The sequence below is a fragment of the Podarcis bocagei genome, assembly GCF_964188305.1.
Source record: "Podarcis bocagei genome assembly, chromosome: 6".
NCBI lineage: Eukaryota > Metazoa > Chordata > Lepidosauria > Squamata > Lacertidae > Podarcis > Podarcis bocagei.
Genome location: NC_138130.1, coordinates 48650219 through 48671336, shown reverse-complemented (window position 1 = coordinate 48671336; position 21118 = coordinate 48650219). Strand labels below are relative to the sequence as shown.

Sequence of the window (21118 nt, the reverse complement as noted above, 5' to 3'; positions counted from 1 at the left end):
TGTGTCTATTCCCCCAGCTGATACGGTGGGTGGAGGGGTGATTCATACACATCCTCATCAAGCAATAGGGTGAAGGGAAGAGCTGTCTTTTTCAGAGGCAGCTGGAGCCCAAGAAACTAATGGTGTGAGGAAGGAAGGGAAGGACAAATCAGGGTTTGAATAAAAGAAGGAAGGAGACAAAAAGGTCTCTCAGCATGGAGGTTGATTGGGTGCATAGCATGCTGCAGGGAGGCAAACATAAGTTTTGTGAAGGGAGCACCATGTTGCTGTGATCCTGCTGGTGCGGATGTGAGGACGAATTCTGTTGGAATGGGTTATCTAGGGACACGATTCAGGTTATTTACTCCACTGCAACTGTTCTTCTACGCATGCGCAAGTGTAAGATTGACCATAACTTGACACTTTACGTTATCCAGCAGCGGTATTTTTTTCTTCCAAGTTGACATTTACTCCTTGCTATGATGCCTCATTCTTCAAGGCTCCATTGTTTCAAAGGCACTGAAATCTTTGGGATGTTGTTGTTACTAAAATTATTTATTATTATTGACAACACCAACAACATCTCAAAGATTTCAGTTGTTGCTATTACTATTATTATTTATTATTGGGTGGTTTGTTTGTTTTTTAAAAAACGGAGCGGCCAAAACAAAATCAGAGTGGAATTCAAACCCAATGAACACCAGGCAGTATAAACAGTTTTTACAGCCTGCCTAAAACTAGGGAGCGAGTGCCACAAATAGGACGCACCAATCTCTCTTGAGGATGGAACATACAACAGGGTCCCTGAAAATGAAAATGGGCATTGTATGTTTTCTGTTATTTTCATTTGCTTTTGCAAAAGGTGAGAGGGGTGGAGTATCTGCACTTTTAGGTTTGCTGTGAACTAAGAGGATTTTATCGGTTCTTTAAAATCTGCAGTATTTAGAACACCTGTGTGCAAGAAGCAAATAGTTGATAAAATGGATTACACTATGTCTTGGAGCCAGATTACACATTGCTGTTGCCAGGGGATTGGCATCCTGTGGCAAGGTTTTCATTTCCTGTGGCTATTAGATTCAGCTGTACTCACTGCATCAACCAGGGCCATCAGGAGAATCTTCCTGCTTCTGCTCCACGTAATTGGTGGCCATTGAAGGGGGAGGGGCAGGATAGCTCACTACCTGATTATCTTGATGCACATAGTAAATACTATCAAATGTTATCCTTGCAGGGAGGCAAAGGTGCCATAGGGTTGCTGATCCCCACAGTGACTGTCCTATATAGCTCGGTTCTTAACTTCCATGTAATGTGATTAACTTCAAGTTACTTTGGTTTTTTTTCATATAATAATATTTATTACTTTTCCAACAATTTAAACACTACAAAAAAAGAACAATACAATACAATACAATACAATACAATACAATACAATACAAAAACACTACATAAACTAGCAAAACAAAACAAAAAACCACATCAAACAACATCAAATCAACATCAGTTTCAATATCTTATCTTTCATTCACTTATTTCCACGACCTCCTCACACCTCCCTTTTTGTATTCCTCTTCTATTAATTGTTTCAGCAATTCCTTTCCATCTTCCTCTGTTTTCTATCCTATAATTATCTTAACACATTCTAACCTTATTTTTCCCTTTAATACTCTATTAATCTATTTATATTTAATTCCTTATAACATTTCTACTCAAGCCATATAACTTCATTCCAACATTTTTCTAACATTCATTAATTTTACAGTATTTCTGTAAATAGTCTCTAAACTTTTTCCAGTCTTCTTCCACTGACTCTTCTCCCTGGTCTCGGATTCTGCCAGTCATTTCCGCCAGTTCCATATAGTCCATCAACTTCATCTGCCATTCTTCCTGGGTGGGTAAATCTTGTGTCTTCCAATACTTCACGATAAGTATTCTTGCTGCTGTTGTTGCATACATAAAAAAAATTCTGTCCTTCTTTGGCACCATTTGGCCGACCATGCCCAGGAGAAAGGCCTCTGGTTTCTTCAGGAAAGTATATTTAAATATCTTTTTCATTTCGTTATAAATCATCTCCCAGAATGTCTTAATCCTTGGGCATGTCCACCAAAGATGAAAGAATGTGCCTTCAGTCTCGTTACATTTCCAACATTTATTGTCGGGCAAATGATAAATTTTTGCAAGCTTGACTGGTGTCATGTACCACCTATAAATCATTTTCATTAAATTTTCTCTTAGGGCATTGCATGCCGTAAATTTCATACCTGTGGTCCATAAAAGTTTTGTGCACATCACAGGGCTTAGCTTTGCAAAAAAGTTTCAACACACAAAGGCTGGAATCTTGTCAATTCTGTTCTGCTTAGGCCTTAGGGAATAGACATACAGTGGTACCTCAGAAGTTGAATGGAATCAAAGCACAGCTTCTGATTGGCTGCAGGAAGCTCTTGGATTGGCTTGCAGCCAACCGGAAGCCACAGAAGCCACATTGGACATTCGGGTTCCAAAGAACATTTGCAAACCAGAACACTTACTTCTGGGTTTGCGGCGTTCGGGAGCCAAAACGTTTGACTCGCAAGGCATTTGCGAACCAAGGTATGACTGCATTGATTTCAGCAAAATGAAAAAATGAGACTCCTGCAGACTAAGCCATCTGAAGGTGGTAAAGGAAGGCTGATTGCATAAAGTTTTTAAAAATTAATAAACATATTAAAACCAATGTGGTAGACGAGATGTTTAAAAGTGCATTTTTCTTTGATGTGGTGATGTCTATGGTTACTATGCCTGCAAAGCACGGAAAGTTTTCAGAGCATCACTACAAAAGTTTGCCACGTCTATTCACTTTTTGCTCCTTGCAACAGCAGCTAGTAAAGACAGCTGAGCAGCAAGCCTTTAGTGTTAGTTTTTTGGTACTTCAGGGCATTTTGAACCCAAGCACCTGACATTCATCATGCCAATTGGCATAAGTACCTGATATAGTCAGAAAGTTTTCAGGTTCAGCTTTTCCCATGGAGAGTTGCTGTTATTCAGTTGATCAGTGTCTTACATCTAATGTTACCACGTTTATAGTCGGCCTTGAGAGCCTTAAATCTGGATAACATTTTGATCTTTAGTAGCATAGCTGGGAGCTTAACAAAACATTGCAGTGTGGAGTATTCCTATTCAGGATTCCAGCCAGCCGTGTCTCTCCCAAAGGTCTCCATTCTGCCTGTTCCCCAATTTTCTGACCCTCGCCAGACATTAATTATTTTGTGGCCATTGAGCAAGCTCTGTCCTTGTTGGGATGTTTTGGGTGGTTTTTCATTCCCTTCCTCCCCCGCCCCCTAAATATTTTTGTTGTATGTCCACAAACCTTGGGGCTTCCACAAGCCTTTTGATATCTCCCTCTTGTGTGTGGATGGTGGTTCTTTTGGCTACATAAAGATAGGTCCTGAGAGTTCACTATTCTTAGGTACAATGTGACCTGGAAAAGGGGTTTAACACATACAACAGAATGGATTGTACACAAACTACAGTGAGGTGAGGTTTCTTTTTCGAAGGTTTTTCTATGTGTAAAAAGACCCTCAAATACAACGGTCTACAATTAGAAAACTATAGAGGCCAGTGAAATCCTTTCTCTCTACTATGTTAGTCCCCCCCCCCCCCCGTGAGGTAGGGGCATTTACAAATGGTAACCTCCCTTGCCATCTGAAGTGCTATATTATAGTCCACTTTACCACTTAATTCTGCTGCCTGTTACGTTCTGGACTGGTAGATTTCTTTGCTTTGCTTTTTTCGTTTATAGATCTGAGATTGGACAGAATGTTCTCAGGCCCTTACGGGAACTGTTAGCTGCCTCCTTTGGGGCTCTTACATACCTATGGCAAACTTTTATTATTATTATTTTTAAAAAACCCAAGTTAAAAATAAAAAATCCTGGTAAAAAGCATTCTTTTCTCCACCTTTCCCCCCCAAATACCAGCAAAACAAAGTTAGATGTGATAGTAAAAGACTGAGTACTGGTGATTTTCCTTATCTCTGACCGAAGTGGAATTAGCTGAGGCTTTGGCATGTCTTAAGTTCTCCAAGGGAAGATTCTTGCCAAAGCAGGAAGTCTGTGGAGAAGTAAGATGCCCCATTGGTTCTCAGTGCTGCTTATTACCTGAACACAGGTGGTCCTTTTTCCTCCATTTGTGGGCCCACTCCATACATACAGCCGCATGAGTGATTAGTGAGCGGGGCGGGAAACCTATGAGGTCCAGGTGGTTTTTTAAAAACTCCATAGGAACCCTTTTTTCAGTGCAGAGTTGTGCTGGCTGAGTAAACCCTTTGGGGAGCCACTTGCTCAAGCATCTTCCAACTAGGATTAGGTGGTGCTAGAGGCCAGCCACTTGGCTCACTGCAGCAGACCTGAAATGGTGAGAGGGAAAGTCTAGGCTAGGAAGCGATTGCATGTCTGCAGGTAACTGTCTGTACTTCCCTTCCTTATAGCAAGAGTAGTTGGGCTACTGTGAACTTATATGAGTGGAGTCTTTTGTGGTGTGCATGTGGAACTGCCACACTCAGGCAGAGTCTCATTCAAGCAAGCAAAATGCTGGGGAGGTCGAAGCATCTGCCTGCTCAAGTGCAGCCTAGAACATGCCTAATATAGTGGAAGAAAGGCTGTAACACTTGCCAGCAGTTTGAGTCAAGTTTCTGCAATGCCCAACTCCTAGGTCTGGTTGCTAAGTTTAAATGGTCTGAATAAAAGCAGTGGCTCTCATAGGATTGGTCAAAGTATTAATTTCTGTTTTCTAGATTCATCCTTAATAATCAGTTAATTATTTTCATTCTCATAAGTGCGCTCTGAATGTTTTTTCTGGTGCAGTGGTGCAAAACAAATTACAGCAATGTTCATTGTGCTGCCTGCCTGCAGACGGATTGGTGCAAATTTATTTCATTTTAAATAATATTTATCCATGCATCGGCATGTACTGAAGTGGACTTAGAACTGAGGCACAGAGAGAAAGTTTCCTAAAACAATTGATTCATCTGACCTCCAGGATATTTCCACTGCATTTGAAAATGCGTAGCAATTCTCTACCGGTGAATTGCATAATTTTTTTTTTGGGGGGGTAGAGGGCCAAATGGTGCCAGGTACATCCAACCTGAAAATGCGAAAACCGAAATGAGAGGCAAGCCTCTGTATTCTTTTTTTGCAGGGAGTTTAAAAATCAGGAGGAACGGGGAGAGCCATAGCAAAAACTGCTTTGTTGCCAAGGAGACTTGTAAACGTTGCTATGGAGAGCTTCTTTGCCACAAATGTGATAAATTATGGGATGTGTTCAGCAGAGGAATGATTTAAGCAGCCTGGGATATGGATCCATTTGAAATGGGCATGGCGGCTTAATAGTGCTAAAAGGAAGTGTCATTCGTTCTTTGAGAAATACTATAATTTTTAGGCATCCTGACCCTTTTTAAGGCTTTAGCTGCTGCAGCATGACCACTCTTCTGCACCAAAGAAACCTAAAGTGGGACAACTAGTGGAACAGCGAATCTTCCCCGCAGGCCATGGAGCAAAAGCAGTGAGATCCATAACCCTTTTCCTGTTTGTTTTGGAAAGCAGAGTGCTGAAGTATAGGATGATTCCTAAACTACCTGTCTGCTGCAAGAAATAAATTAACCAATTAAAAAGCTCTTGCAAGTACCAAGTACTCATTTGCAGAGGAAGCTCTGGCTGGGTCTCTGCATGATTCACTGCTGTGGACTTGCCTCCTTCCAATCAGCCTCTGCTGATTGGCAAGCGATCCTCTTGCATCTCTGCCTCAGATGTCGTTGGATCTTTCAATCATTCCTCATGCAGAAATTCAGCAGCATTACTCAAGCTCAAGAGGAGGCTACCAATTGCATCTTTGCAAGAGTTGCTGCTCTAAGCTGGCTCTTCTGGTCAAGAAACACCCTTGGTTTCATGACCCTGTTGAGACAAAGGCATAGTTTCCAGTGAGGGGGATAATTGTTACTCCTACCTTCAACCTCTAAAAAAGTAAACATTTTTCAGGTGTAAGGGTGATGTATATCAACTTTAATTCAGGAGATAAGTGTTGTTCAACTACCAGAATGTAAGAAAACATTGGATTAGATGATTTTAAAATGCACTTGTTGTTTAAAATGAATTTACGAACAGTGGGTATAATGTATGACAAGCAGAAGAGAAATGCTTATATCTGTCAGGCTATTAGGAATTATATTGAGAATGAATCCCTAGCATGTTGGAGATATCTGGGTTCCTCAAACCAAACTTATTTATTTTTAACCCAAGAATTTAGGAGATTTGTGTGAGTGGGTGGGGACTAAATTATGATCTCTACATTTGACATTGTGCCTCTGATATTTTCCATTCATTCTGTCTAGGAATATTTTTCCAGGGCTGTCATTCTCTTTCTGCTGCTTTATAAGGTTTATGAGGAAGAGACATACACAGAAGTTGTTAATTCTTCTTTTGGGAGGAACAAACTAATTCAGTGCTTCTCTATTCCTCTGACAGATATTTTCATTTGTCTCATTTTGGGAAGATCAAGGCCATTTTGGGGAGATTGCTCAGAATGAACAAGACTGTTAAGCACAATGAAAATGCAAAGTGACAAACATTTATTTGTCTTGCATGTTTGCCAGTGATAAAAAAGCCAAATCCATGATTTGTTGTGGAGGAAGAAATAAACAAAGGTGGAAACATCCTGCATGTGGCAGAAGTATAGGATAGCTGATAGTTTGTATTCCTTCATGTAGGGCTCGGAATAGGGATGTATTACTCTGTCAATTTTGATTTCTTATTTTTCCAATCTTAAATTCTGTTTGGCCAATTTCTGTTGTCATTTATGTGTGGTTTTTTTAAATTTGCAAGAAATAAGTTATCTTACTATACATATTTTTTGCAAGCACTTTCCCCATAGGTAATACATTTTTAATGTTATCTTCACTAACGTAAGCATTTTTGTTTGTGCTTTTCTCAATACACATTTTTGTATGCATATTTTGGTTGGAGAGCTGCACTGTAAAATTCAGAAAAGCATGAAATTTCATGAGTAGTTGTGCTTTGGTTTTCATATGGATTCAGGAAGTGAAAATTAGTTTCAAACCAAACAAATTTCTCCCCTATCCCTAGACCTGGGTAATATATTTATTATACCTATTTGATAGATAAGACGTGACTTTCAGTGCATACTCTGAAGTAAACCCTATTGAGTTCAATGGGGTTTACTTCTAGGTAAGTGTCATAGGATTGCAGTTTGGGTCCCGTTTATTTTCAGTGCAGGTACGAGTGCATGTGAATGGTGTATAGTCCTAGGGTATTTACTCTGGTGTAAGTTTCCCTGAGAACTAACTTCCATTAAATTCAGACCCATAGGAATGTAGTCTATGTTGGGCTTAGCTGTGACTAACATAGGCTGGCTTTTGCCAATTGTTATATACTTTTGGATGAGAACACTTGATAATTTTAGAGTCTGGGTAGTCTAATAACATTTCCTAAAGAAGTTCCCCGGGTCAGAACTAAACTGAAGAAAGGAAACATGTCTGCTACCATGTTTGAAGAAGATAAAGGACATTTTTATAATGAAGTGAACTTGCTTGTTTTCTGTTCACATATACTTTAAAGGTAAAGGTACCCCTGACCATTAGGTCCAGTCGTGAACGACTCTGGGGTTGCGACGCTTATCTCGCTCTATAAGCCGAGGGAGCCGGCGTTTGTCCGCAGACATCTTCCAGGTCATGTGGCCAGCATGAATTAAGCTGCTTCTGGCGAAACTAGAGCAGTGCACAGAAACACTGTTTATCTTCCTGCTGGAGTGGTACCTATTATCTACTTGCACTTTGACGTGCTTTCGAACTGCTAGGTGGGCAGGAGCTGGGACTGAACAATGGGAGCTCACCTTGTCGTGGGGATTCAAACCGCCGACCTTCTGATTGGCAAGTCCTAGGCTCTGTGGTTTAGACCACAGCGCCACCCGCATCCCCTTCACATATACTTAAGGCAAAGTTAAAAATTATTTGTTGCTCCAAGTATGATAAGTGTACTCTGGGCAACAAACAGTCCTTGAAGTAGACTATTTTCATTCTTGCTGTGGAATGCAAGGTCGTATTTTAGTTTCTGTGTTATCATGGTTGGACTGAAGCTGGAAAATGCATGCAATTTGTGGTGGTAGATTTGGAGTGCAAGAAAGACCTGAAATGGCCTTATCCTGAGGAGTTGTAAGGAAAGCTTGCATGAAACACACACATGCAGCAGATGGTTACTTGACTTCACCATCTCTGTAAATTCAGGGTCTCCTTTTTGCCTGGTTTTTAGATGTAGGGAATTCCCAGATTGTTAAATGAGGGAAATGACCTTGTTTTAGGCTGATATTCCTGTGTGCTTTCTTATCTGTAAGAAGAACTGTCTTTGATTTAAAGCTCCCCTCCTCCCCAAACAGATTCTCAGTAGGTAGCAAACTGGTACGGAATGCTAATAAAAAAGTTTAGTGAAGTCATCTTCTATCAGGCTCTTGCGGTAGAACAGAAACTTTCCCCCTATATTTGACTTCTTAGTTGCTGGACTTATCAGTCAGTTGGGTTTTGTTTTGTTTTTAGCCTTATTTCAATTTCACATAGAGACTGGTTTGTTGACCAAATCCCTGTGTGTATTCCTGCCCCCCCACTCCCTCTGGGCCCTTCTGTTACTGCTGATTCTGAACTGCAAGTGTAGCACACATGTGGGCATAATGTGTTTCCTAAAAATCCACTCTTGATAGAATGGGGGTTAGGGGTTGGTCCAAACACCTGAACTTGTTTTAGAAACTGGACTTAGGCTGATTCACATCTCTAACCCAAATCCTAAGTGAGAAGGCGGTGGCATCAGAGGAAATGGTAGAGAACCTATTCAGCAGATTTTTGTTATGGTTCAGGTCAAAAACAGGTTAACAGCCTGGAGTGTAATCCATCTGAGGTCCACTGGAGCTCTTGTTATTCAAGACCCATTGGAACTAATGATAGTTATATGGGAGCTGTGCTTGATGGTTGTATGCCTTAGTGTTTCGTTTAAATGGTTGGTCTATTGGTTTCAGTGGCATAGCGTGGGTTGTCAGCACCCGGGGCAAGGCAAGTAATTTGCGCCCCCTAACCTGTGGATTTGCGCCCCCTAACCCGTGGATTTGCGCCCCCTAACCCTAACCCCCAGATGTTGCGCCCGGTGCGGCCGGCCCCCCCTGCACCCCCCACGCTACGCCACTGTTTGGTTTAAGCTTGGTTTGCAAAATTCTTATGTAACTATGAATTAATACTCCAGAGTATGGGTAGGCAAACTAAGGCCTGGGGGCTGGATCCGGCCCAATCGCCTTCTAAATCCAGCTCACGGACGGTCCAGGAATCAGTGTGTTTTTACCTGAGTAGAATGTGTCCTTTTATTTAAAATGCATCTCTAGGTTATTTGTGGAGCATAGGAATTCGTTCATCCCACCCCCAAATATAGTCCGGCCCCCCACAAGGTCTGAGAGACAGTGGACCCAGCCTCCTGCAGAAAAAGTTTGCTGACCCCTGCTCTAGAATCATATTTCAGGTTTACTTATAATCTTCAAATCATGAACTTTTCTCTGGGCTAGCAACATCCCAATCCTCTAAATATTTGCAAGAAGCTTGCTTGTATTCACTAATGAAGCTTTATACAAAATTAGAGCGAATACTTTCTTCCAGCATCCATCAATAGAACATCGAATAATAAAGACTGTGAAATACCACCAGTCAAGTCTTTATACCAGAGGAAAAATAAGTCTTAGTATTTTCCTTCTTTCCAGGTTTGCAGATCCAAACGTTTTGTAGATTTGATCCAGTGTTGTGTGCCTTGCTCATCATTTTTTAATGCAAACAAAATTTTATACCTCATTTTCTTCATTATCTGTAAAAGATCATATATTTCAGCAAAATCACACACGCTAAAAAAAGGAAGTTTCATTTTGTGTGTCATCTTGAGATATACACCCCCTTTAAAAAAAAAAATCTCACACTAAGAACCGCCTAGAACTGTGTTAAGGGAAACACCTGTTTAGATTGCTGGTCATCATGAGTTCATCAAAGCTAATGTTTGGAGCATGATGTTGTTCTCTTCACCCTATAATCTCAATACATGTTGAACCCTTCCTATAAACCAGTCCCAGGCAAACGTTGTTTCAATGTAACCAAAAATATTATGATAGGAGGGTAACCTAGTCCTATTAATCTACTGTCAGTTTTATCTGCATGTAAATCTAACTCATAATAATAGCAACAACACTAATTATTGTGCAGATTCTTGTGCTTTGACATCATCAAGTTTCAATGCAAACGAGCTGCTCCTGTAAATTGGCTCAGTTTAACCCTCACTGTTTTATAATCTTCCTTTGCTGGGTTTCAAAACTCATTTCAGTCTGCTTTTTGAAGTAGCAGGTGTCAGGCAAACTTTTAAGAAGGGGGCTGATGGAAGGAGAAGATAAGGCAGGCAGCAAAGTGGAAGAGGAGGAAGTTAAGCGGGTGATAAGATTGATGGGATAAATTAGAGGAGGAATGTGCGGGAGGGTGGGAACAAAGGAGACCAGAGGCAGATACATGAGAAGAGGGCTCTGGCTGCATCCTTTACAAAACCCTTATCTGCAGAGAAAGATAATGTGGGAAGGCCAAAGAAGCTTTAACAGGATTGCACAGGGGGAAAAAAAGTTTTTAAAATTTAAAAATTCAAGGTTCAAGGCGTGGGATCCTTCTTATGCATTGTTGATATACAACTTTGATTTTTTTAGGTCTAGTTCAGAAATGTTTGTCTGTTGGTTGAAGACTGTGGTTTTTGTTATATTGTATATATCCTTGACTAAGGTTAAGCATAACCTTGAGGATACAAAATGTCAGCCAGGTTTTCAAGGCCTGCTGCACAAAAGGAAGAGAGTTGTAGACTTTTTGAAGACGAGTGGCATTGCAATATGTTAACTGCACTACTAAATCCCCGAATACGTGGATACTGGTGGTGTCATAGGTCAGAGAGGGCCACCTTCAGTGTCAGCCTAATTTCATGCAGGTTGCAGGGGTGGGAAGCAGAGAGAGTGAGCAAATCGGATTGGCCCTTCTCCCTTTTCACTCTGGCCCTCAGTATGTGGCCCCTGATTAATTACTCTCCAGGGAACGTGACTCTCAACAGAAAAGGGTTTCCCATCCCTGCAATAAGTGTTTCCAGCAGTTCAGGTTATGGTGTGTCGTCACACTCTGTAGTCTTTCATTCCCTGGGTTTGCAAATTTGACTTGGAGCCGCTAGAATTAATTCATGACAACTGGTTATTTTGCATCATGAGAAAAAAAAAATTTTGCATCATACCTTCTTTTCCTAGTGAAATACCAGCAATATTACTGTATGTCTAGTTTTCCTATTGGTCCTTGATGTAATAATATTCATCCTTACCAAAATCCATAGTTGTGTCTAAACTTTTTCATCTACTTCGTAAATTCTCTTTACAAGTACGCACTTGGTGCTACAATTGCTCCGAAGAGATGGAAGCAATTGCGTGAGATGCTCGTTGAGTTAGTGATGTGGTAACCCTTTTTGTTTTTTGTTTTGTTTTAAATGAAGGTGATTTTCATAATACAGAGAGCACCCAGGACCACGGTTTTGAAGTTCCTGAGGAGAAAGGTCCTCCAGCAGACAGTTGTGTGGAGAGACTTACTGTATATGAAAAGGCCAGTGACCAGTCCTCAGAAGATGTCAACCAGGCCCTGTGCCCCCACCAGGACAGGAAGCGTAAACATTCTGGTGAGAAAATGCAGAACGATGGAAGCCTTAAAGAAAACTTTGTAGAGGAGCAGGAAGATGAATTTGCATCAAAAGCAAAAAAGAGGAAGAACTCCAAAGGTAACCCGGCCAAGTTGGTCACTCTTTAAGGCATGGCTTGTGAAGTGAACACTCTTTGGATTAACCTATGTCCATTTATGACCTGTGTTGTGCCAATCCCAAATCCTCGCCTGAATTATGTTTGGGTACCTACAAGGTACAAGAATAGTCATTGGACAACGTAATCTTTGGCCAATGCAAATTGCTGTAGTGCATGCAAACCCCTCCTGAGCTAATCTTTTAAAAATGCATAGTGTGGTGGTGAAGCTGAAACAATCTGCCCCACAAGTGAACTATAGCTTTTGTTTCAAGTTGAGGGCCTTTTGATTAATTTTTAGTTATTTTTCCATTAGATGACTGGCCTGAGAGGGAAATGACAAACAATTCCTCTAACCACTTAGAAGAGCCCAATTGTAATGAGGTGACCAACCTGAAGGTGTGCATTGAATTAACAGGGCTCCATCCCAAAAAGCAGCGTCACCTGCAGCATCTTAGGGAACTGTGGGAGCAGCAGGTGTCGCCAGAGAGATCCCCACCCGGCAAGTTGGGCCGGCAAAGCAGGAAAGATTTAGCTGAGGCTGTTCAGCCAGAGGCCACTGCAAAGGTCAAAGACTGCACAGAAGAAAGGCACACCAAGAAAAGGTCAGAGGTCAAAAGCAATAGAAGTTGGTCTGAAGAGTCCCTCAAAACAAGTGACAATGAACAAGGTATGCAGAGATTACTAGGGAAATCTAGCATTACTTAGTGACGCATGCTGCCACCAGTGCTAAGAAGCTGTCAGTAGTTTTTTGGGTAGAAGTTTTATATTATATTATATATAATATAAAATTTTACTATGATCATATAAAGGACTTAAAGTGCCACTATTAAACCACTTATGCTTGTTTTGCCAAATCTGTAGTGTGTGGTGCTAATTGTGTTTTAATGCCACATCCTAGATGTGTGTGCTGTCTGTGTCGTGTGATTCCCTCCTCGCTTCAAATTGGGGGGGGGGGGGAGAGAGAGAGAATACCAAAAACCTAAAATATTTTTGTCTGTAGGTTCTTTTTGGTCATTTTTGCTTTTTGATATTCTTAACAGTTTTTGACTTCATAACAGTCCCCCCTTCATGTCTACCAGTCAGGAATGATTTTGATTTCATAACAATTTTTGACACATATGAATGAGTGTAGATTAAGGAAGATAGTATGAAGAGTACTGCGTCTTTTAACCACTTGTGGGAATTCACTGCTCCATTAGGTTTGAACTTCTGAGTTAATTTTTTCCTGCTCTGGAAAGCTGCAGGGAAGAAAGAGGCCTCCTTGTATTCCATTCTCTTTATGACAGGAAAGGTGCACAGGTGTCTTTTCCCAAATCTTTTCCGCTTTGTGGTTAAATGCAGACTAGCTGAGTTCTTCTACCTAGCCTGCTTTACCACTTCTTTCTTCTCTTTCCTAATTAGTCGTCGTCAGTTTTGTATATGCTGCATCTTCTACACATAGATTGTACTGAAAACCAGTTCACAGGAAATAAAATGACAATTTAAATATAATGACAAGCAACATAGCTGTCATACACAATAAAAATCTGTAGAAACCTACTATAACATTGAAATATAAGATTTCATCTCCAACTGGGAGCAGGTCTTTGGGAAAGAGCTTCTGAGGGTCAAATTATATGTTATGTTAAATTCTTGTTTAACCCTTTCTCCTTGCACTGTTGTTCTGACTAATATCGCTCCTCAGAGCTGCTATAGGTACCAACAGCAGGTTCCCTGTAAGAGCAAATAGCAGCTGGAGAAGGGAGGGATTTTAATCAGGACCGTGGTGCAGGGGGAAAGGGTCAATGCCCTTCCCATGTGCTGTACTCCAGATCGCAGCTGCTGTGTCTTAAAATAAAAACAAAACCTGAAACATATTAAATCAAATCATGCATTTAATGTAACACATAGTTTGGCCTCTACCATTTCAGACCGTGATAGGCAGAGTTTTGGTTTTTTGTTTTTATATGGGAGAAAATTCTGTTATTGAGAGCAGAGATCTGAATCGTTGAATGTTCTCCCATACAAAAAGACTCCCTGCGCCCGGAAAGCAATCATATGGAAAACGAGCCTTCTTTGCAACATGCTAGTTTTCCAGGTATGGGGAGATTTATTTATTTTTGGAACAGAGGAACATTGAAGTGCAAGCCCCTACTTTCTGCTTGAAAAGTAAAGCCACAAGTTTCACCCTGGTGAAAGCTAGGCCTAAGTCTACAACAGCTGGAGGATTCACCACTTTCTTATACGTTTTTTAAAAGTATTTTTAAGACAAGAGAATCCTTCATTAGATAGACAGATCAGACTCATGAGTCAAGCCCTTGGTTTCTATTCCATTCATACATTGCTTGATCTTACAGAAACAGAATTTAAGAAACCTTGATCTGATGCACTGTGAATTCAGATACTGTTCTAACTCTAAAACCACAGCGAGTCATTCATTTTTATTCGTTCCAGTTGTTCTGTTGGTCCCTTTTGGGTTCTGTAGAAGTTTAGTTCTGATTCCTCTTACCTGAAAATTGTCATGTAAACAAACTCATCATGAACCTCTTTGCTTTCTTTACATTTCCTGTCTTGGGGAATCCTTTTCTCTCTTCAGGCATGGTCAGTAGAATGTTACAAAAGTGGAATGAACATTGAAGCTATGAGAAATGCATTGTTGGTATTTTAGAGAAACTGAAAAGGTCACTATATCCTGTTTCTGTACATGACATCCTTGCAAAAGGCAACTCTTGAAAGTTAGGTCCTTGCAATGCAGCAAACAGGAGAGACAGCTGCTTAATGGTTAAGAGCCATACAACACTGAGAAATTGCTGTTTGGATCTATGAATCCCTTTTCAGAATGCTGCAAGAAACAGACCCAATGCTTTCCTCATTTTTGGTGCACAAAGGGAGACTTTTTCAAAGGCAGAAATGGGAATTGGGCACTCAACCAGCGTTTCTGATTATGGAAACCATTTCTGTGTCCTTTGAATTTTACACTCCACTCTGCTCTACAAAAAGCAAAAATGGGTTTCCTGAGGTGGAAAGGTTTCAGCAGTTCTATACCTGAAAGAGCAGTATATTCCCACTTTGCTAGCATGTCATTACAGGTAAGGAAGCCTCTTCTCTCATCTGCATCCATATAAACAAGTACACTGAGAAGGAGGCCTGATTCATATCTACTTTGCCACGATGCTTAGATGGTGCAGTGCTAGACTGTGTGGTTGTTTACTGTGCTTAGATCTCAGAACAGCAAACTTTGTTTAGCAGATGTACCCGCCCATTACAATTACTTTTTATTGCTTATAGTCCAAATGTGGAATTGCTTAATGTGAATGTAAAAGTTTTAAAATAATGTTAGGTGTGTGTGTTCTCTTTCCTTTCAACACACTATGCAATGTACAATGCCTTTCCTCCCCATTTAGGTATCCCTCCATTCCCAGCATCTCCGCACATGAAGACACTTTCATCTACCAATATAAACAGCAAAAGGCAAGCCCAGCCAAGCTGTACTCCAGTTTCAAGGTTGGCTGCCAAGCAGCAGAAAATTAAAGAAAACTGGAAGACAGATGTGCTGTGCACAGACGAGGAAGAAGATTTCCAAGCTGCATCCCTGCTGCAGAAACATGGCGACTGTGAGAAGCCACCAGGGAAACGTCAGTGTAAAACAAAACATTTGGCACTGCAGGAGAGGAGAAGGAGGTCATCCCTGACAGGAGATGATGTCACTGATCTCGAAAGTGCTGAGGAGAAGGTATCTTTATTTCAACCCAGTTGTCCCACTAATATTTCAGGTTTGGCTAATATCAGCCACTTTAAATGCTTAGCTTGTTGTCTTATGTAGTGGTACTTCCAAGCCCTTTCTGTTTACTTTAAAACACATTGTATTGTTCTGCAGCGCTCAATCCGCTTTACTCCAGGACAAATCTGTGAGCGCTCCTCCGATTCTTTCAGGATTTTGATCTTAAACTTTTAGATGGTATAAATCTAGAAGCCGACACTACTACACTTTTAAAAAGAGAGAGAAGGGGAAATGGATTTTCAATGAATTATTAAGGATGGATGGGTGGGGTGTGGAATCCAGTAATGATTTTGACAGGTCATAGTTAATGAGGAGAATCTGGAAGCGACCAGAGACTCCTTCAGACTGTGACTCTTCGCCAGTCAAATCACATGAACAGGCATTGTACAATCGCCTGCAGCAGCAGAGTCCCTCATTATTGCCTGTCTCTTCAGCCCTCACAGCTGCAGATTGCAAGTGCCCCTCAGGAGACTCCCCCAAGTCGTCCCATGCCGCCAGAAGCCCGAAGGCTTATTGTCAATAAGAACGCTGGAGAAACTCTTCTGCAAAGGGCAGCCCGACTGGGATACGAGGCAAGCATTGTTTCTGAAGTTCACTACTCTGAATTACAATGTGGAAGGTGCTTGGTGTCACACATAATTCTAACTGTGCATGTGGTTGGAGTCTCTCTTTGTGTTCCTTCTCAACATGTCGAAATATCTCCAGGCTCTCTGTTCTGTTTCTTTATTCAAGCGTGCAATTAGTATATTTTGTGAGCAGGGCTAGGAAAGAAACAATATAAACCCCTGTAAGTTAATAACCTTGAGCCTGAATAGGCGCCAGTCATTTTCAATAAGAAGTCAGTTCTTGATGTGGTTTGCAGGATGAGGATCGTGAGTAAGTAGTGGGGGGGTGGGGATAGATACCCTGATACACAGCCAAAGTTAACATATATGCTGCATTTCTGGAAGGTTTGGCAGTGTGAGAGTGTGGACACGCTTCATTTCAGGGCTGCTTTTGAACTTCGCATTTTAATGTTATGAATATATATTTTGTGATGCATTCCCATATTTGAAAAACAAACTGGCATTTAGAACTGGTAAATCACTGGGACTTACGGACTTAAGGTGAAAATAGTCATATGTACAAATAGTTTGGAGATCAGACTTATTAGCAAAGCAGCTCTATAGGTGCCTATGTTTTTGGGTTTATTTTCCTTTCTACATTTTTAGACATTGCTTGTAAGAATGCTGCTGTCCTTAAAATGCTATATATAGAGAGAGGGGGGGGATGGGTCCTGACAAATCCTTCTGTTAATTTTGTTTTATGGAAAGGTTTTGTTTACTTCTACCTGTAGCAATAAAATGTGAGATCTTCAAAAGCAGGGGTGTGGACTGGGGAACCGGTGGCCCTCCATATGTTGCTGGACTCCAGCTCCCATAAACCCCAGGGATCATGGGAGTTGCTTGCTTCCAGTGGTGGTTCTAGAGCTTAGTCAAGCACAGGTCAATCAGAACTTTACCTGTTCTGATCTTTAATCAAGAAGCAGTCAACTTGCTGTATCCCTTTTCCTTGATGAAAAAGAGAAGAGAATCAGTTCAGTATGTTGAAGCCTGTGTTGAGGGGCTAGATAGCAATGTGGCATACTGAAATATGGGTAGTGGTTATATATGGTGCATTTAACTTATTGTGTAGTAGGGCAATGTGGCATCTTGTATATGGGAAAAGTCCAGTGATTAAAGTCACAATCAGACAATTTCATTCTCCACCGCATCATGGAGCACTTTCTAGTCTTGTTGTGTTCGATGAGTTTCGGTTAGCAAGACTTATGGACATGGACAAGGTGCTTGACTTGGTTTGGGCAACTACTTCTGCTCTTCTCCCTTGATGCTCATGGTTTTTTAAAACAGCAGGGTTGACCACATCAGAGAGGTGATTAAAGCCTCCTTGCAAGAGGGGGTGGGCCCCCCACCTGTCTAAAGGAGATAGTGTTAAGACCACTCCTTAAGAAACACTCTATGGATTCAGAAAATCTCCATAGAAATTGGTCAGTCACTAATGTTTCCTTCTTGGGCAAGGTTCTTGTGGGGTTGCAGGACAGATCTTGGGTATCCTGGGTGAAACCAATCTTTTAGTTCCATTTCAGTTGGGATGTAGGCTTGCTTTGGATTACCCTGTTAGGAGAGAGACAGAAGAGTGTGTTCCTGTTGCCGCTAATTTATTTCTTAAGGGCTTTTGACACCATTGGTCATTCTATGCTTCTGGAATGACTGTCTGAGCTGGGGTTAGGTAGCACCACTACCAATCTGACTTGGATGGTTGTTTTCAGAGGGTGGCGTGTGCTGGTTTTGACCTATGTGGCTCAGCACCCCAATTCCTCAAGGGCCTCTTCTCCCCACATGAAGCAACCCAGACCCTACTCTGTGTGACCTGCTGTGGGAGGTGTGGAGGGTGGCAACAGGAGAAGGAGCCTTTTCCATGGTGGCCCCTCTCCCCTGTTAATGGGGTGTGCTCTCCAGGGAGGCACACCAGGGCCTGTTTCTAGGTACCAGGCAGAGCCATTCTTATTCACCTAGGCCTTGGGATCTTAATTTTAGCAGGGTGTGGTGGATCTGGAGCTGTTTTTATGTATGTTAGTTGTGTCTGCTGAGTGCCAATGGGGTGTGTAGGAACAGAATAGAAAAGGAATGGTTGGCTGACTAGGAGCACTCCCATGCTGCAGCATTTTGTTGCAGGACCCACTTGTCTCTGTAGGATCTATAGGTGTTAGTAGTGGAGACAGTTCTGAACCTCTGTTCTTCAGCCACATTGGACTTCTGAGGATGGACATTGAGCACGAACAACAAGAGTTCAGCGCCACCTTATTTGTATATGTACAGTGGTGCCCCACAAGACGAATGCCTCACAAGACGGAAAACTCGCTAGACGAAAGAGTTTTCCGTTTTGGAGGTGCTTCGCAAAACAAATCTCCTATGGGCTTGCTTCGCAAGACGAAAATGTCTTGCGAGTTCCTGCAGTTTTTTTCCCTTCCCCCCCCCTTTTCTAAGCTGCTAAACCGCTTATCAGCTGATCCGATAAGCCGCTAATAGCGCTAATCCGCTAATCCGTCAATGGGCTTGCTTCGCAAGACGAAAAAACCGCTAGACGAAGAGAATCACAGAACGGATTCTTTTCGTCTTGCGAGGCAACACTGTAACAACATTTTACATGAGACGCCCTTGGAAACGTTCTGCTTTTATAGCTACCACATGCCACTGGGAATCTTGCCTCTGACTTTGACGAGGTGTCCCATAGCTTAATTAATTCGAACTGTATTCCACGAGGCTTCAAGGAAAACAAATAAGGACAGTGCTGAAGGCCCTTTCCAGAGTAAACAGCGGCAAATACCAGATTAAAACTCCTCCTGAAACAGCTGTACTGAATGCACAGTTTGACGGGGAAAGGGAGAGGCATTCCTAGGTGGTACTCTCTGTGTCTTGACTTAGAGATATCAGTTACATGTCTCCTTTTCCTTAATCATGTCTGCTCAGGGCCAAACGAGATGTGATTGTTTCAGCTCAGTTTTGTGTATTGAAACACTCTGTTAGGAGGAGGATTTTAATAGCAATGTGAGTGTAGTAGGTTGGGTGCCGACTCCACTGTGTACCTATTGCTTACCTCTTCATGGACCTTCTCTCCAGAAGCTTTTTGCTTGGTTGTGTTTCAGAGCTTGGCTGTGAAGATATGGGTGCCGGTGGGGCTGGGGCGGGCAAGAGATGCACCGTAATGCCCAGATCACCAACTTTCATTAAGGAAAAAGAAAGTTTATGGCACTTTTAGAACCCAAAATGTGCAGCCCGATTGTGGAAACTCTAGAGAAGAAACACCTTTGCTTGCTTTTCACTTTTCCACCTTTTATTCTGGTCTTCCCTGGTGGAGAAGGGGTTGCTGCCCTATAGAAAACAATGCATTTATCCAGGATTCGAGTGTAGCTGTGATTGGGGAATAGTGTATCAAGTCAAAAGCAGCAGCAAAGCCAGGAGTTCATTGTCTTTTGAACTTGGGAAAACTCTTACTTAAATTAAAACAATTTTAAAAGCAGTTTGCCCAATACCAAGCAGATAAAAGTCCTTCCTTGTTATACCCATGTTGCAGGACTATGGCTGTAGCCGAGAGAGCAATAAGCTACACCAGCTGTGCAAAGTGTTGTTGCACCTATTTTGGAGGGATTTTGTGTAGTGCATGTCAACTGCATGTGTAGTGCATGTGTAGTGCATGTCAAATGTTGTCCAGTGCTATCCTGGTGTGTGCGGTTTATTTTTTTAGAGAGAGATGCAGCTGGCAGGGAGGGTTGTGAAATTGATTATAGCAGCAGTGCCATTCATTAAGGGCTGGAGGTGTGTGAAAGGAGCAGGGAAAGAATTGCAGGTTTCAGCAGTAAGTGGAAAGATGTTGCCTAGAAGAAAGTCGGATGTATAAATTGAAAAACAACAGAGAAATAGACCTGGAGCCCAATTTTTCCAGAGGCCATATCTACCCAGGTCTCTTTGCCACTACTCAGTCAACAGATCTAGTTTGATGCTAACTATGTTTTATTTATTTCTTTGGAGTAATAAATTAACACTCTCTCCCCCGCCTCCCACCCATCACCTTGCAGATGTGTAGGCAGAAGTTAATGGCAGATAAGCCATAGGTGAGGGAAAGTCTGTACTCAACACCTGTACATTGCTTTAAAGTCAGGCATGCACACTCTTTTCTCTCTCTGTGATTTGGACAGTTTACGTGTTTACAACATGCACAACTGTTGTCAGGACTAGATTGGCCCTGCACTGGTGTGCAGCTGGCAACCTTTCAAATGACCTCTCTGAAGTGACAGGCATAATCAGCTGAAATGCTATAGTCCGTAAGACAGCCAGCAAAGTGTCTCAGACCCACAAAACAACAAAGTTTTGAGATTTGTTGACAAACTTGTTTTCTTCATCTTTTAAATAGAAATTGACAGGGAATATATTATCTAGAGGGATGTTAAAATAACTTGTTTTTTTGTGGTGGTTTTTGTATGACCTTTCTAGTTTTGTTGTTGTTTTTTAAATAAGATTTCTCACCCAAGTGTGTGCTCTCAACTTGTTCCCTGTTATTGTACAGGAACATGCTAGAAAAGTCAGTGAATTTGTGAGCGGTGGTGAGGGGTGTGTGTGCATTGTGGATAGGGTTGTAGACAGGAAATCCGAGGTTTTCTTCATGGTTTCCCCAGAGGAATGGGGTTTTGCTGGTAGAATGCATTGCAGGCCTCAGCCTAGGAAAGTCTGTTGGCTGCCATGATACTTTGGCTGCGAGGGATATTTGCTCATAGGCGTTGCGTTTCCAAATGCCCTTCTTATCTGACTGCTTTATAGAAGGACTCCCCCTGGAACATTCCTCTTCTCTTCCCCCTCCCCAATTGAAACACTTCCCAGATGAATTGTGCCCCTCCCTCCTGTTTTCTTTAAGTGATAACCTCTGGTGTTAAAGATATCTCCATAGCAACAAACAGTTTCTTTTCTCCACCCTTCCTGCC

General features: G+C 41.7%; 1 protein-coding gene across 8 annotated transcripts in view; it reads left to right on the top strand.

The window, feature by feature from the left end:
• Positions 1–21118, top strand: part of BCOR (BCL6 corepressor) — an 87741-nt gene that overhangs the window by 50101 nt on the left and 16522 nt on the right. For 6 of the 8 annotated variants that reach the window (XM_081199231.1, XM_081199233.1, XM_081199228.1 and 3 more), the window contains 4 exons: positions 11546–11824; positions 12157–12510; positions 15227–15555; positions 16038–16175. In XM_081199231.1, coding sequence (XP_081055357.1) covers positions 11546–11824; positions 12157–12510; positions 15227–15555; positions 16038–16175 — 1100 coding nt within the window. The remainder of the gene's footprint in view (positions 1–11545; positions 11825–12156; positions 12511–15226; positions 15556–16037; positions 16176–21118) is intronic. The other 2 variants (XM_081199234.1, XM_081199235.1) reach the window with 2 other exon arrangements.